The 15,682-nt window shown below is 33.5% G+C and overlaps 3 protein-coding genes across 4 annotated transcripts; 2 read left to right on the top strand and 1 right to left on the bottom strand.

The window, feature by feature from the left end:
• Positions 1 to 213: 213 nt before the first annotated feature.
• On the top strand, positions 214 to 4,241 carry LOC120262891 (phosphoglycerate kinase, cytosolic-like). Its single transcript, XM_039270802.1, is given in 7 exon segments — positions 214 to 461; positions 1,784 to 1,861; positions 1,956 to 2,201; positions 2,204 to 2,218; positions 2,435 to 2,752; positions 3,628 to 3,786; positions 3,873 to 4,241. Coding segments are annotated over 7 exon segments (1,206 nt in total). The 5' UTR covers positions 214 to 266; the 3' UTR covers positions 4,068 to 4,241.
• A 1,981-nt stretch (positions 4,242 to 6,222) lies between these two features.
• LOC120262890 (chaperonin 60 subunit alpha 2, chloroplastic-like) lies at positions 6,223 to 11,096 on the top strand. Of its 2 annotated transcripts, none has more exons than XM_039270801.1 (10): positions 6,223 to 6,232; positions 6,891 to 7,012; positions 7,100 to 7,307; positions 7,389 to 7,534; positions 7,605 to 7,911; positions 7,998 to 8,248; positions 8,324 to 8,524; positions 9,015 to 9,504; positions 9,634 to 9,805; positions 10,966 to 11,096. In XM_039270801.1, the coding sequence occupies exons 2-8, from the start codon at positions 6,998 to 7,000 to the stop codon at positions 9,300 to 9,302; spliced, it is 1,416 nt and encodes a 471-aa protein (XP_039126735.1). In that variant the 5' UTR covers positions 6,223 to 6,232; positions 6,891 to 6,997; the 3' UTR covers positions 9,303 to 9,504; positions 9,634 to 9,805; positions 10,966 to 11,096. The 2 variants fall into 2 exon arrangements, with proteins under 2 accessions (XP_039126735.1, XP_039126733.1); XM_039270799.1 differs by having other exon boundaries at positions 10,963 to 11,050.
• On the bottom strand, positions 10,146 to 11,615 carry LOC120262892. The gene is made up of 7 exons (XM_039270803.1): positions 11,578 to 11,615; positions 11,396 to 11,495; positions 11,160 to 11,293; positions 10,925 to 11,080; positions 10,751 to 10,834; positions 10,615 to 10,674; positions 10,146 to 10,525 (listed from the first exon to the last, which is right to left on the bottom strand). Exons 2-7 carry the CDS (start codon positions 11,484 to 11,486, stop codon positions 10,412 to 10,414), a joined length of 639 nt encoding a protein of 212 aa, XP_039126737.1. The 5' UTR covers positions 11,487 to 11,495; positions 11,578 to 11,615; the 3' UTR covers positions 10,146 to 10,411.
• Between the last annotated feature and the right edge of the window lie 4,067 nt (positions 11,616 to 15,682).

Below are 15,682 nucleotides of genomic sequence, written 5' to 3'. Positions count from 1 at the left end.
AAATCAGATAATAAATATTTGTTTTATATTTTACAACTTCTAGAACGTGCCAGAAAAAAAAACCAGTACCCTTGATCTCTGACCTCACTTTCCATCCTCAACCGTTAGATCCTTCACATTCTTCATCACCACCGTCCATTCCTTAGCCCATCGTATCCTATCAAACCAACGGCTCTTCTTTTCCACTATATATATATATATATATACACACAAACTCCAACCTTTGTCTTCAGTTTTCTTCAATCTTGATCTCTAGGTCTGTGAAAATGGCGACGAAGAGGAGCGTTGGGGATCTCAGGGGCGGCGATCTGAAGGGCAATCGGGTATTCGTCAGAGTGGATCTCAATGTGCCGCTTGATGACAGCCTCAACATCACCGATGATACCCGTGTTAGGGCCGCTGTGCCTACTATCAAGTATCTTATGGAGCATGGCGCCAGAGTCATCCTCTCCAGTCACTTGGTGAGGTGTTTCTTGTGTTCTTTTTTCCTTTTGGGATTTATTGATCATTTTGATTTGGTTTTGGTTTTTTTGTTAGGTTGAATAGCTCGTCTTGTTAGGTTTTTAGTTGTTGTTGTTGTGGATTGTGATCTATTCTGTTTGTTTTGATGTATATGATAAGTTAAAAAAAAAAAGTTTAAATTTTTAGAACTTTGTTGTACATCGTTTGAAAACTGGGTTATTTCTAGTTAAGTGGGATCGTTTGCGGAAATTTTCATTTTAGATATCCGTTTATGGTTTCGTAGGGGTATTTTTTTGTTATTTGTTTTTGAAGGATTTTAGGTTTGAATTGTGATCTATTCTGTCTGTTTTGATGCTTATGATGTGTAAAAAAAAATGCAAAGTGTTTCATGACTTTCTTATAAATCGTTTAGAAATGTCATTTCAAGTAAAGTGAGATATTTTGTGGAAATTTCTGTTTTAGAGATCAAATCTGCTACCAATTTGAACTTATTAGGCTTATAAATATGCAAGTAGGGGTTTAAACTGAGGATTCTCTGAATGAGCTTATAGAAATGAAGGTGAAAAGGTAGAATGGATTTCCATGGCAGTGGAGTCATAACAAATATATTACAAGAATTTGTAGATCTTGTTCCAATGTGGTATTTTAAGACAAGAATTAATTGTGTCTTTTATATTAGCTTGCAAGTTTTAGACTTTTTTCCTTTTTTTTTATTGTATGTTTGTTTCCTTTTCTGGATAAAGATTTATTAACGAAGCAGTTGCGAAACAATTTTCCCAATTTTATATTATGCGCATGTCAGTTTATTTATCTAAGTTGTTGAGTTTATTGTCAAGGGAATGTTCCAGTGTTATTTATGATCCTTCCTTATAAGTATTGTTTACTTGTTTATGAGTCTAGGGTTACCGTAAAGAGAAATAATCTAGGTCTCTATTGCTTATGTGGTCCTCAAATGATTTTTAGATGCAGTATGCAAATCTCAATGAATTATGAGCAATGAAGTTATATATGCCATATATAATATCATGTTTTTGGTACATGTCTTTGTTGATCTGATTTTATAAGCATCCTTCTGTGTTTAGTTTTCTGACTCATTGAGCCACATGTGCATGTGTGCATCATTGTTCTTTGGCCTGCTGATGCAATATGCATATGGACATACACAGCCCTTTGGCTATTCTTTGACTTGTTTATTTTACGGTTGAAATTTATCTTCATTAATTGGTAGAAACTTGTCACATGTCTTGTTGTGGTAGTGATCACATATGTCGATTATCAATCATAATTGTGGGAAGTGAATTTTTCTCTTTTTCATTTGTAGGGACGGCCTAAGGGTGTCACCCCAAAGTACAGCTTGAAGCCTCTTGTGCCCAGGCTCTCTGAACTTCTTGGAATTAATGTATGCATTCATCTCGTTTTTTTTTTTCATGCTATATAACATAATGGTCATAAAATCTGTAGCTCTTATTATTAACACTTGTGTGTTTGACTAGGTTGAGATGGCAAATGATTGTATTGGTGAAGAAGTGGAGAAAAAGGTGGCTGCCCTTCCGGATGGAGGTGTTTTACTTCTTGAGAATGTGAGATTTCACAAGGAAGAAGAGAAGAACGACCCAGAGTTTGCCAAGAAGCTAGCATCATTTGCTGACCTCTATGTGAATGATGCCTTTGGATCTGCTCACAGGGCACATGCTTCAACTGAGGGTGTTGCCAAATTCTTGAAGCCTGCTGTTGCAGGGCTTTTCTTATGCAGAAGGTATGTTATATAGGGTACTCCGAGTGGAACTTTTTATTCTGGACAACTTGATGCTGATCGTCTTTATTTAGTGCTATGACTTATACTTATAGCCTCATCCATCATTATGTGCCTGTCTTGAAAATGTTTATGCTGTTGCCATTAATGCACTTTGCCAATTGCCCTTAAGGTCAAATTTTGTGCATTGCTTTTATTTGATTTTTATAATGATTGCAGGAGCTTGATTATCTTGTTGGGGCGGTAGCCAATCCCAAGAAGCCCTTTGCAGCTATTGTTGGTGGGGCGAAGGTATCAACCAAGATTGGTGTGATTGAGTCTCTGCTTGAGAAGGTAGATATCCTCGTCCTTGGTGGAGGGATGATATTCACATTCTACAAAGCGCAAGGGCATCAAGTTGGCTCATCCCTTGTGGAGGAAGACAAACTTGATCTTGCAGCGTCACTTATTGAAAAGGCAAAAGCAAAGGGGGTTTCACTCTTGTTGCCTACTGATGTGGTTATTGCTGACAAGTTTGCTGCTGATGCAAATAGCAAGGTATGCTTATGCAGTTTTTAATTCAGAGCTGGACATATGTGCTTGAGCTGGTTAAGTTTAACTTTAAAGCATTAGCAAAGCAATATCTGCCTGAGTTATTCGTCATAATTTTTCTTCTTCCAAGCCATAAAGCAAAAGAGAAATCTAGTCATTGTGTTTTGTTATCTTAGTGGTTACTGAAATTGGGGAATAATTTATAATGAAACTTTGTAAGCGTGGGCTTTGGATGCCATTGAACTTTGGAACAAAGTCATCCACCATGAGGTTATTTCCATAAACATATAAAGATTATAAGAGAGGATGCTCACCTTACATTCTAGAAGTAGGATTAAAACTAGCATACAAATTGTTCCAGAGTTAGTTATTTTCTAGATATCAGATGCAGAATTGTCATAAGGACAGTGAGAATAGTCGACTTTGTCCCTCAAATACCCTATATCAGTGGCAGTTATCCTGATGAAATAATAATAACCCAATGTATAAAAATGAGTGCAGATGGCTATATTACCATTTTTTGGCTAAGTATCAATTGTTTCATTGATATTTCAACTGTGGGTTTGGCATCTCTCCCCAATTTGTCCTGCGGTGAGATTCTCTTATAATTTGACCTGCTGTAGAACCAGCACTTTGGCTTTCTTAATCAGATTTAAATTAATAAGGAGATGGCAATTGCTTCCCAAATTTGTCAAAAGATTTCTGATTATGTGATCAACCTTTGGCACCCTGTGACATCTATAAGCTATTTCCTGAATTCAAAGATCATATCAATTTACTTATGGCAGCTGAACACTGCAACCAATAAAATTTGCAAAACTAAGATCCACTGATTTTTCCTTTGATTTTTTGGTTATGGAATACAATTTCCTCTTTTACAGATCGTACCAGCTTCTGCCATTCCGGATGGTTGGATGGGTCTTGACATTGGCCCTGATTCCACCAAGACATTCAATGAAGCCTTGGACACCACCGAGACCATCATCTGGAATGGACCTATGGGTGTCTTCGAGTTTGAGAAGTTCGCTGCAGGCACAGAGGTAAACATGATTTACTGAATAACATTCCATAATACGGAAATCACAAAGCATAGTGTACTTAAACCGAAAGTTACATTACCGAACAGGCAATAGCGAAGAAGCTGGCTGAACTTAGTGGCAAGGGTGTTACAACAATCATCGGAGGTGGTGACTCTGTTGCGGCCGTAGAGAAGGTTGGCCTTGCTGACAAGATGAGCCACATCTCCACCGGAGGTGGTGCGAGCTTAGAACTGTTGGAAGGCAAACCTTTGCCCGGCGTGCTTGCTCTTGACGACGCATGACTTTTTATCTGCTCTCGGTTTTGATAGGGACCTCCTTTGAAGAAAAAGGCTAACAGAAGTTGTAATTTTGGAGATGTTCTTAAATAAGTGAACTCTTTCAGGCACTACCATGTTGGTTGTGTTTGGAATCAGGAACTGTTTTATCTTCTCAGTTGTACTTTGATGATTATATAAGGTATAATCACAATTGGGTCGTCCCTACTTTCTACTCGGTCTCTCACTGAAATATTACAGGTAGTCTCTCTACTCTTGAAAATGATTCTACTTAGTCCCTTCTATTCTAAAATAGGCTAATTATTGGTTGTATTTTTCAAGAGTAGAGGGATTACATAGAAAGAGATTAAAGGTAGAGGGACAAAATTGGGTCATTTTCAAGAGTAGAGGAATTATAGGGGCGCATTTCTGAATAGAGGGATCAAAAGGGAAGATAGAGAAAAGTAGAGGGGCTAATTCAGGTATTAGATGCATATTGTTTTCCTTTTTGATTTTGGCATTGTGTTTTGAAAGCTCTTTTCAAAATCTGCAGTGTTATAATTTGTAGTTTTCATTTCAAAGTTTAGTTTGCTTTTTAAGTTTGTGATGATTGAAACAAAAAATAAATAAATCGCATTTGCACACACATATATATATATTATATTAAAAAAGGAAAATCACACCACCAAGCTCTCATTAAAAGTTTTTCGTCAAAATCATATAATATTATAAAAATATTAAAAAAATTTTAATTTTGTACTAAAATTTTTAAAACAAATGAAGCTTTGATATGAAGATATTGTTGAAATATAAATTTTAATTAATTGTAGATTATTAGGGGGTTGTATTGCAACAACATGAAAAAATATTTGTAATTTAATTTTGAATTAATTACAAATTATAAGAGGGATCTGTCTTGCTAAATCATGAAGGTATTTGTAATTTAATTCTAAATTAATTATGATTTATTGAAGAGAGTAATTTATAAATAATATGTTGCATGAATTTATCTTTTATATATGATTTTATTATAATTTTTATCGCTTTAATTCTATTTGACTAAAAACGAACTTAAAAAATCATTCATAATAATGAAAGAATCTATGAATAATTTTTAAAATTTATATTAAGTGTGTTGTTTTTTAAAAAAGTTTAAATAACAATATATTTAGTTAAGTTTCAAACATTATTATCAAAATCATAACAATTATGTCGGGATGCGAATATTATTTTTAACATATGTATTTCTCTCCTGTGCATAACTCGAGCATAAAACTAGTTGTATATAAATACGCTATGCTCATAAAAGAAATTTATTTTTTTAAAATGACCTCATGATATTTAGTCAATACGAATTTTTAAGGGGTATATATAAATCAAATTTTGGAAAATTATATGCACACAAATCCTAAATTTTATACGTAATTTTGAATTTAAGTATGTTAGTTGGGTTTAAGCCATCTGTGTATATACATAGATGATTGTTCATTGGGATATTTATTTACAACCATCGGATGATGATCTAACGGCTATTATTTAAATAGATACTATACAAATTTACCATACATACTTATTGTGTAACACTGTATAATATGATTTGATACTGTTAAAAATTATTAATAAATAGATCGTAATTATCTGATAGTAATCCATTGGCTATTACAGACATCTCTAAATTTTAAACTTTTTATATGGTGGTCATGATATAAGTTATTCAAAACAATCATTTTCTGAGGGTTCGTCTGAAATTTATAATAATTTGAGGGGTTATTTACAAAATTGATTGTATACATGAAATCTTGGCTCCGCTTCCAGTTCTCTCCATCTTCCGTTCCTAAACCCTAAACCCTTGCGCGAGCTTGAGGAGATGTCTCTCTCCTTTTCGGCAGCAATCTCTTTCTCCTCAAATCCTTTCCTTTGCGGTTAGTCTCGTTTTCTAGCTCTCCTTCTTCCTATGATTCTCTTTTGGAGCTGTAAATTTGTTAGAAATTGGTGTTTTTATTGGTTTTCTATGCAGAAGGATGGAGGTAAGAGAGGTTTCTATGATTCATGGAGGAATTTTTCGGTTAGGAGAGATTTCCGTGTGAGAGCTGGGCCAAAGAAGATATCTTTTGGAAACGATTGCAGGAAATCTCTGCAAGCAGGGATTAATAAGCTCGCTGATGCTGTTTCAGTTACTCTCGGACCTAGAGGTGAAAGCTTTTCCTTCTTTTTTTTTTGTTCTCGATTTACATCTGATTTGTTTGGTATTTAATACCTATATATATATACATATATATTCTTTGCAAATAATGATTTTTCTTAAGTTATAAGCTTTTATTTGATTTTCACTTGGTAAATAATCTTATTTTACTGCTTGATTAATAGTCCTTCTGTAATTAACTGCTCAGATGCATGTGAGTTAGAGAAAGTTTTTTGCATTTATCCATCACCGGTAGAGAATTTGCATGCCAATCAGGTGTTTTTTTAGTAGAATTAAAGAATGTTTGATCTCTTTTTTGGAATACTAGTTGCTGAACATCTTGCTAGCTTAGTAGAATGAGTGTTCTTCGTAAAGGCAGCCATTAACTCGTTGGATTAAGTTTTGTTGCAGTAGATGTTGAATGTATCTTGAAAATTAGTTGGCATTCTCTTTTCATATGATTGTCAAAACAACCGTGCAGCTAAGGCTCACATAAAAGTTGAAATGAAGATTTCATAAGGAAATGTGTTAAACTTCTAATATGATCCTGTTTGTTTTTTAAAAAAATGTAAACAATGCTTTCTATAAACTCAACTGATTTTTCTGAACTGTTTTCTCTAAAATTGACGATGTTTCAGTATCTCCTGATCTTGTTAATTTCCAATCAGGGAGGAATGTTGTTCTTGATGATCCTGGAGTTCCTAAAGTGATCAATGATGGGGTAACAATTGCTCGGGCTGTTGAACTTTCAGATGCAATTGAGAATGCTGGGGTGATGTTGCTTCAAGAGGTGCTTCTCATAAATTTTTATCAACGTTAGATTTCTGTAACAGTGATGTTTATGGTTGTTCTTTGTCTCGTGAATTATATCATCTAGGTAGCATCCAAGACAAATGATTCTGCAGGTGATGGAACGACAACTGCAATAATTTTGGCTCGAGAAATGATTAACTCAGGAATGTTGGCTGTTGCCTCTGGAGCTAACCCGGTTTCCTTGAAGAAAGGAATCGAGAGGGCTGTTTCTGAAGTAGTCCTAATCTTGAAGAGTAAATGCTGTCCGGTCAGTGGAAAATGTGATATACAAGGTAACCTGCATCCTCAGTGAGCATTTGTCTTGCTGGTCTCATTATGTTTTTGATAGATTTTGACATGTGTTTTATATTCAGCTGTGGCCTCAATTTCATCTGGAAATGATGAATTTGTTGGGAACCTGATTGCTGAAGCTATTGATCGCATTGGTAGTGATGGAGTGATCTCAGTGGAATCATCTTCATCCTTTGATACCACTATTGAAGTTCAGGAAGGGATGAAGGTACTGAGGTTATTTGTTTTGACAATGTTTCGTTTTCCATTGCTTTTACTTATCCTTAATAAACTTACAGATTGACAAGGGATATATGTCTCCGCACTTTGTCACAAACCAGGATAAGTCAATTGTTGAATTTCAAAATGCTAAAGTTCTTGTTACAGACCAGAAGGTGACAAGTGTTAATTACATTATTCCATTGTTGGAAAAAACCATTCAGCTTAGTGTTCCGCTATTAATCATTGCGGAGGACATTTCAAGAGAAGTGTTGGCTACATTAGTCATGAATAAACTGAATGGAGTAATTAATGTAGCCGCTATCAAATGCCCTGGTTTTGGTGAAGGAAAGAAGGCTCTTTTGCAAGATATTGCTCTCATGACTGGTGAGTTAACATTTTTTTAAAGTACACATCTCATTTTTGTTCTGTTTTAATGCTGCTCATTGTGAGCATGTTTTGACCAAAAACAGGTGCTGATTTTCTTGCGAGTGACCTGGGCTTGACTCTTGAAGATGTAACCTCAGACCAGCTAGGAATTGCAGAGAAGATAACAATAACAAGTGATTCAACAACTATTGTGGCTGACCCATCTACAAGAGCTGAGATCCAAGCTAGAATCTCACAGATAAAGAAAGATTTAGCTGAAGCTGATGGTGCATATTTAACAAGAAAGCTCTCTGAAAGGATAGCAAAACTATCTAGTGGTGTAGCTGTTATCAAGGTAGGCTAAGTTCCTTAATCCCTTGGACCACATATATACGTATATATAAACCTTTTGTGGACACATTATTTCTAGGTTGGGGCACACACAGAGGCTGAACTTGAAGACAGGAAGCTCCGAATTGAGGATGCAAAACATGCAACTTATGCTGCCATAGAGGAGGGCATAGCACCTGGTGGTGGTGCAACCTATGTACAATTATCAAAGAATATACCTGCAATCATGGATCAAATTGAAGATCCAGATGAGAAAATTGGTGCTGACATAGTTCGAAAGGTATTAAGCCCTTATCGCAAGTTCCTACTGTAGAGTGCTTGCGCCAGTTTGATAACCTTTTCTGAAATTCAGTCTAATCCTTAGTGAAACCTTCTCAAGTGTAGACATTGTTGAAGTTCGATTCCATTATCAACAAGAGGCATGTTCAATGTAGTAATTTCTTGCCAATTCACACCTTACGGTTACAAAAAAATATATATGGCAGCACAATGTATAACCATAGGTATTTAGTTGGATGCATTGGTGTACAAATTGCTTGCGTACTGTATTGTATTTTAAATACTTTAGCTTGTTTCTAGTGTATTTTTGTTATGTGACTCTGCACAAATTCTACTGCATGTTCCTACTGAACAAATTTTTGGATCATATTTATGCCTACTGTTTCAATTAGCATCTGTAAATTTTGCTTCATGGTGATGGCCAATATTGGCAAGATCGTATACTAGTTTTGTTTCTTCATCTTTCCTTATGCCTTTATGGGTCCTCTCAGGCACTTCTTGTACCTGCGTCATCAATAGCTGCCAATGCTGGTGTTGACGGATCAGTGGTTGTGGAGAAGCTTCTTGCTAATGAATGGAAATTCGGGTACAATGCAATGTCTGGAAAATATGAAGACCTGCTCACATCTGGAGTGATAGATCCATGTAAGGTTACAAGGTGTGCACTTCAGAATGCGGCCTCTATTGCTGGAGCAGTTCTTATGACCCAAGCTGTCCTGGTTGATAAGATTAAGAAGCCCAAACCTGCTGTTCCTCTTGTCCCGGGAATTAATCCATAATTCGGCTGACTGAATTGAGCTAAAGCTGACAAAGAGGAAACGGAAGCTTGATGCTAAACTAATAAAAGCTCTAGTTTTACCTCCAAGAACAATTTTGATGTGTTTCCAAATTAAATAGCACTGCTGGGTTGCTGACAAGTTTGATTAACAAATTTCTTAGAGAAAGAAAGGTTACTTGATATGAATATATAACTCTCTGGAGGTATGGTTCCTTTTTACAGCCATATATTATTCCTTTTGTTGCTTTACTTCTACTAGAAAACCATTATGTTCATCAATAAAAAAAATTTATTCATATTTGATATGAATGACATATATAAAGATTTTACAGGTTCTGCTTTACTCATCATTAAGGAGAATTAACGGACAGTTTCAATAACCAATCATGCAAATCTCTATTTTGTTCAAGCATCTGGATTCAAGTTTGGAAAGCTTCCCTTTCTGATTGAATTCTGAATATTTTGAAGAGGTTGGAAAGCTGTCTATTTTAAAGGACATGCACAGTAAGTTAACTCCTGTTTGGTCCATTATTTTATGTACTTTGTTAGGATGACAATATGAATTCTAATGTTGAAAGTTACGATTGATTTACTGCATCCATGTCATTGCAAGTTTTTTGAATAAAGTTGCTTAAAACTGTGCAAGTTTGCAAGACCATGTCTTAAATTATTTGCAGTCTCATAACATAGAAAATATTGACATTTGTTTTTCTTCACATCATTCTTGGCACAATTAATGCTTGCTGATTGTATCTGACAAAAATAATTTCTTTTATTACAGAATTCATTAATAGCATTGAATGTTTTTAGCATTCTCTCATGTAATTGCCAGATTATGTTGGATTATTTGAATGCAACACCTGTTGAAGAATCTTCTTTTGCATACAATCCATGTCTTTCATGTTAAAACAGATAGATGTATACCAGATGGCTAAAAGGAAAGGGTAATTTTAAAAATATAACTAGCCTTTGCACTGACAATTTTATTATGAACAACTAGAACAGATACGTAAGGTACAATCTATATTATTCAAATGTCCCAAGTCCAGAATCTCCTTGGTTATTCTCGATACATTAATCAAATAGCTATATTTTGAATTCCTGTTCTGTTCAAAAAGCTATCTCCTCATCACAGAAGCCCAACATTAAGCACAAGTCATAAGGTTTCAGACGTTCCAGCTTGTTCAAGACAATAGATCCATACCTATAAATTGTTTGTTTGCACTGCAAATAGAAAGACACATTTTTATGTTATGCTTGTCATTGTGTATTATTAACTTTTAATCTAGATTTGTATCACTGAGGCAACTCACTTGATCTTCACGCTCTTCTGATTCTTCACAGTAGTCAATCAAAACTTTGGTCAGCTTGGTCTGCAGAAAATGTAAAAGAAAGTGTTAAGATGATAATGAGAATGAGATTAGATCGACAAATTTTCTGTTTCAGTACCTTCATTCTAGGATCCCTTAGTTTCCAAATTACATCCTTGACAGTCCGGCGACATGCTGAACAAGTTTTCTCCTCCAACGGTGTCTGTGGAAAACATTGAAACATGATGATAAGACACAAAGAATGCATGTTGATGAAGTTGTTTCTTGATTATTCTTTTTCCAATATGTTCACCCTTTCATTCACGCCCTCTATGAAAATTCCATTGCTAGCAGGGACTCCGGTTTCGTTGATGCAAACTCCTGTGCCATTGCAAAGGCTTTCTTCATGAAAGAAATCTTTCAGTAGCAAGCGTGTGCGCTGAATGTAGTCTCCCGTTGTCTTCAAACACTGAAACAACAGAAGATAGAAGCGGTAAAGGTCTCTAATCTTCGATGAAATATCAGACACCTGATTGGAAGTTATATACCTCGATTTCTAAATCAACTGGAAGAGCTTCACAAGCTTGGATAGATAGCAAACTGACTTGCTCAAACATCTTCAGGTTGTTCAATGCTTTCCCAACTTTCCTCGAAGCTTCCAAGCACGAGCCACATTCTATATCTATCAACATGCATTACAAAAGAAGTAAGTTACACTCTTCAAATCAAAAAAATTCCTCGAATGTGTGCAAATGTGGTACACGTGTTAAGAACTATGTTTCACCTGCATCCATGGGCAGGAGATCGAACCGGGCATCAACATGAAGTCCTAAAAAGAGCAGTATCGCAAAACAGAACGCGGTTTTCATGTTCATTTTTGTCGCCTGCAATGGAAATAAAGAACTGAAAATGATTTGATGCAGTGAAAGAGAAATACGAAAGAGGTAAAGCACAAGAACATCATACCGAATGCCGAAGCTTTCTTGGTCGAAATGCGGTGAAGGTATTGAATGAAGGTGTGTGTTATTTATAACCTTTAATATTACATGATGTAGTTAGTACTATTGTTATTGGGTTTGAATTATTTCCTTATTTCATTCATTTTTCTCTTGCAAATCATGTTGGAATATTGTGAATAGTTAGCTCTCGAGGCTTCAAGCATCTCTTTGATTGCTTTGTTTTGGTTTGGTTTTTTCTAGTTACCTCCCTCGCTTTTCAAAAATCACCAGGAAGTCCCTTTTTTATTTTTTGGTTTTGCATTTTAGCCACAATGTTAAACATTAAAGCTTCTGCTTATTCTTTTTATTTTATTTTATTTTATTGAATTTATTACTGAGTTTTTAGAGTTAGTTTTTGCTTGGAGTTTAACTGATCAACCCCTCTATTTTCTAAAATTGCAAAAAGTTGTTCTTTTGGGTTTTTGTTTTATTTCATAAACTTGGGTGATTTATATATATGTATATATATATATATATTCCATAGATTTTAGTGCATTCATTGCTAAGCTGTTATTTTTGTTGTGTTGGGATTTTTATAGATTTAACCCCTCAATTTTTCAAGAATCAATTTTCACTTATATATGTACTGTTAAAATCTTCACTATAAAGATAAGAAATCAAATGACAAATTTTGTCTTCATATTTGATATTTCCATTGATTAGTAGTTTGTTTTTATTAAAAATAAAGGACTATTAGGGAACAAATCTATTTGTGCATTGGATCCTCTCTGAAAAATTTATCATTGAGATGCTCTTAAAAAGTAGTAATCAAAAGCTAACCATGCATGTGAATTTGAGTTATCATAGCAAGTTATTATTTTTTTTATTTTTTATTTTGCGTACTTGATGTTGTATTACATAATAACAGCACAATGGATTATTGAAAGCTTTTTTTTCATATAAACCCTCCAAATATTTGTAATTATAGGTGCCTTTTTCATTCCTCTAAAAGCAAAACTCTATGTATATATATATATGGATTTTTTTTTTTATCGATATACCCCTCAATAAAACTAAATGAGATTTATACTTTTTAAAATTCGATTTGTTTGCATATATGTATGTATGTATGTATGTATGAATGTATGTATGTGGTGTCTATATTCCATGTACACTATTAAAATGTAATATAAATATTGATTTTTTTATAATAATAAAAATCAATTTGTTTACAAAAAAATTTAAACTCTTCTAGGAATGTTAATTTTTATTTAGATATAACAAACAGAAGCACCTTAAACTTTTTAGAAGTATATATGTGAAATTATTGATTTAATCATTATTAAAAGTTCTTAGATTTTAGATGTAATGAATAAAATGCATTTATTTTCTTTTATATATATATATATATATATATATATTAATTGAATAGTTATAGAAATTTTTAGGAGCATTTATGTATAGGGTTTTTAGTTATTTAACATGTAATAGCCTCCATTATAATAATATTTACTTTAGTGTATGAGTATAGGAGTATGCATTGCCCACAACAGCTTCGAATTTTAAGGGTTATTAATGCAGTTGTAGCAAATTTTGATATACATATCACATATAGATACACATATATATATATACATATACATAGATATATATATATTATACATAGTGAATTTTATTAATTATATTTGCATATATAACTTTGTGAGTTCTGTTTACAAGGGTGTATAGGATATACTTCTATAAATCTTTTATATGCTAAGGTTTTCAATTAAAATCGTGCTCAATTACTAATATTATTAATATATATATTTATAAATTTTTGATACATCAACAGGAATCATCTGGAGTGAGAAATTGAGTGTATGATTTAGGATTTTGTCTCAAATTAATATTAACAATTAGTAGAAGTGTTTTTCTTTTAATGTGTGAGTTATGTTGAACTATAAAGCAATTTGCAAAATAATACACTATTGTCGCATTATGTATGAATTTCACGAATTAGAGCGATTGATGAGTTTTGCCAAATAACTCCTTCAATATAATATTATTATTATTGGAGACCATTTCAACCACTGAAAACAAAGCAAAACACAAATCCTATTACAGAAGAATTATTATATCACATTAAGTTCAAACAAAACCAAATTCTCTAAAATAAAATTATAAATAAAAATAATATTTACGACTTTCTCCATAACCAAATTATTGACAGGCTCGAATCAAATGGCAGCATCTCAAGTTTTGATCACATTGATCAAAAGTGATCATATGCTCACATCACACAGAGTTCAACTTTACCATGCACAAGTCTTTAGCCTTCACTTGCTCGAGTTTATGAAGAACTGACCTAACTTCCATATCGATATACCGCTTGCTTGCACTGTAAAATAAAGATAAAAATAAAGCAAATAAATAAAATATGAAAATTAAACCAGATAAATAAATTGAAAAGTCACTGAAATTTGAAGAGATAAATAAATAAATAAACTCTACTCTCTTTCGATTTCAACCTTCGGACTCATCACGAGTAATCAAGCGCACTTGCGTCACTAAAACTATTCTATTTATCATAAAATTAATAAATAATAATAAATTCAAAGAGGTTTCCATGTGTGTCGAGATTATATTATATAATTACATCAAACAATATTACCTTCACTTTTGGATCTGCAAGTTGATAAATAAAATTCTCGATCGCACTTGCGTGCACCAATCACGCTGCATTTAGAAATCCACGCCGCTGTTGAACATTAGTCAATTTATATTTCTATTAAAATCTAAATTAGAATTATTGTTCTTAGCTATTACATTCACACAGTTTGTATTCTCTGAAGAATGTCATCCAATAACATCTGATGACTTCATCAAAGCGCAATCCAGTTTATGTTGCAGAGGTTTTGTTCATGGAGGAGGTTTTCTTGCATTTGAGACACGGCTTTGTTCTATTTGATCACTAACCCAGTTTTCCTCAAACACTGAAAGGCTATAACCAATAGGCCTAAAAGTAAGTAATAATTTTATATATAAATATATATATATACCTGCAGTTTTAGATTTAAAGAAATATATTGATTGGAGTTTGGAATGTTGTTACCTTGGATTGTAAATCAGAAGGAAGAGATTGACAAACTTGGTTTATGAAAAGAACATCAGTGACATCATTGAACATGTCACTTGTTCTTCAATGCCTGATAACTGCCTAACTTTTCTTGATGCTTCTACAAGCATGAATTGCATCTGTTCCACTGCATTTCATACAACCTCTACTTCATCTTGATGAAGATATTTAAATTCATTTTAATAAATGCGGACAAAGCGACATATCGCGGAGCTCATGAGCTACACACTACATATGTCTTCTTACACACTTGTAGAACACGGGATTCGAGCGCCTCGCCGATAAATGGTTTCCCAATCAAAATATCTAATTAATATATAAATATATATATATATATATATATATATGAATTGAAATGAAGTTAACCTCTAGTGATAGACATGGGAGGTCAAATCTAGCATCCACACCGGAAGAGTAGCAAAGTGAGAATGATCCCAAGAAACTCCACATCATCATCCTTTGCATGTTTCATCATTTCCCTCAACTACTAATGGAGAAAATTATATATATGTTATATTTATTTTTCAAGGGAAAACTAATCTATAATAATTATATAGTTAGAAATAATATCATACCAAAAGCTTCAGGAGTTGGTGTGTGAGTTCGATGCAATGTTGCCAGAATTGAATGAAGGTGAGAGATTGGAAGTTGTGTTGTTATGGCACTTACTTTCACATGAGTGAATAGCATATACAGATATACTAGTACTTATTTTCTCTTTTATTTTATTTTTATTTTTCAAAGTCATGTTGGAATAACCAGTAACTTGTCTCAAATTATTATATTACTTCTCTAATGATTCAAAAGTCATTATAATGAGTGACTTAGTTCTTTTTAGTTAATATATTAACATTAAATCTCAAGTCGGCTTCAAAGAGTGAGGAAATTACAAAAATAATTATAAATGGAATAAGTATAATTAGCAAAAATTGGTAAAATAATGAAATTTGCTTAAAATTAATTTTGACTAGAGTTTTGAAATTGAGCTAGGAACCTTGTACAGCAATACCATGTG

This window comes from Dioscorea cayenensis, chromosome 6 (genome assembly GCF_009730915.1).
Source record: "Dioscorea cayenensis subsp. rotundata cultivar TDr96_F1 chromosome 6, TDr96_F1_v2_PseudoChromosome.rev07_lg8_w22 25.fasta, whole genome shotgun sequence".
In the NCBI taxonomy this organism is placed as follows: Eukaryota; Viridiplantae; Streptophyta; class Magnoliopsida; order Dioscoreales; family Dioscoreaceae; genus Dioscorea; species Dioscorea cayenensis.
The sequence above is the reverse complement of the archived record's forward strand: the minus strand, read 5'-3'. Positions and strand labels throughout refer to the sequence as shown.

Excerpts from the sequence above, each read along its gene's own strand:
- LOC120262892 (XM_039270803.1), bottom strand. The coding sequence starts at position 11,486 with ATGAACATGAAAACCGCGTTCTGTTTTGCGATACTGCTCTTTTTAGGA. Across the intron at positions 11,294-11,395 it reads TCTCCTGCCCATGGATGCAG|ATATAGAATGTGGCTCGTGC; the intron begins GTGAAACATAGT and ends GCATGTTGATAG. Across the intron at positions 11,081-11,159 it reads CAGTTGATTTAGAAATCGAG|TGTTTGAAGACAACGGGAGA; the intron begins GTATATAACTTC and ends CTGTTGTTTCAG.
- LOC120262890 (XM_039270801.1), top strand. Across the intron at positions 7,308-7,388 it reads TGGAAAATGTGATATACAAG|CTGTGGCCTCAATTTCATCT; the intron begins GTAACCTGCATC and ends TTTTATATTCAG. Across the intron at positions 8,525-9,014 it reads GTGCTGACATAGTTCGAAAG|GCACTTCTTGTACCTGCGTC; the intron begins GTATTAAGCCCT and ends GGGTCCTCTCAG.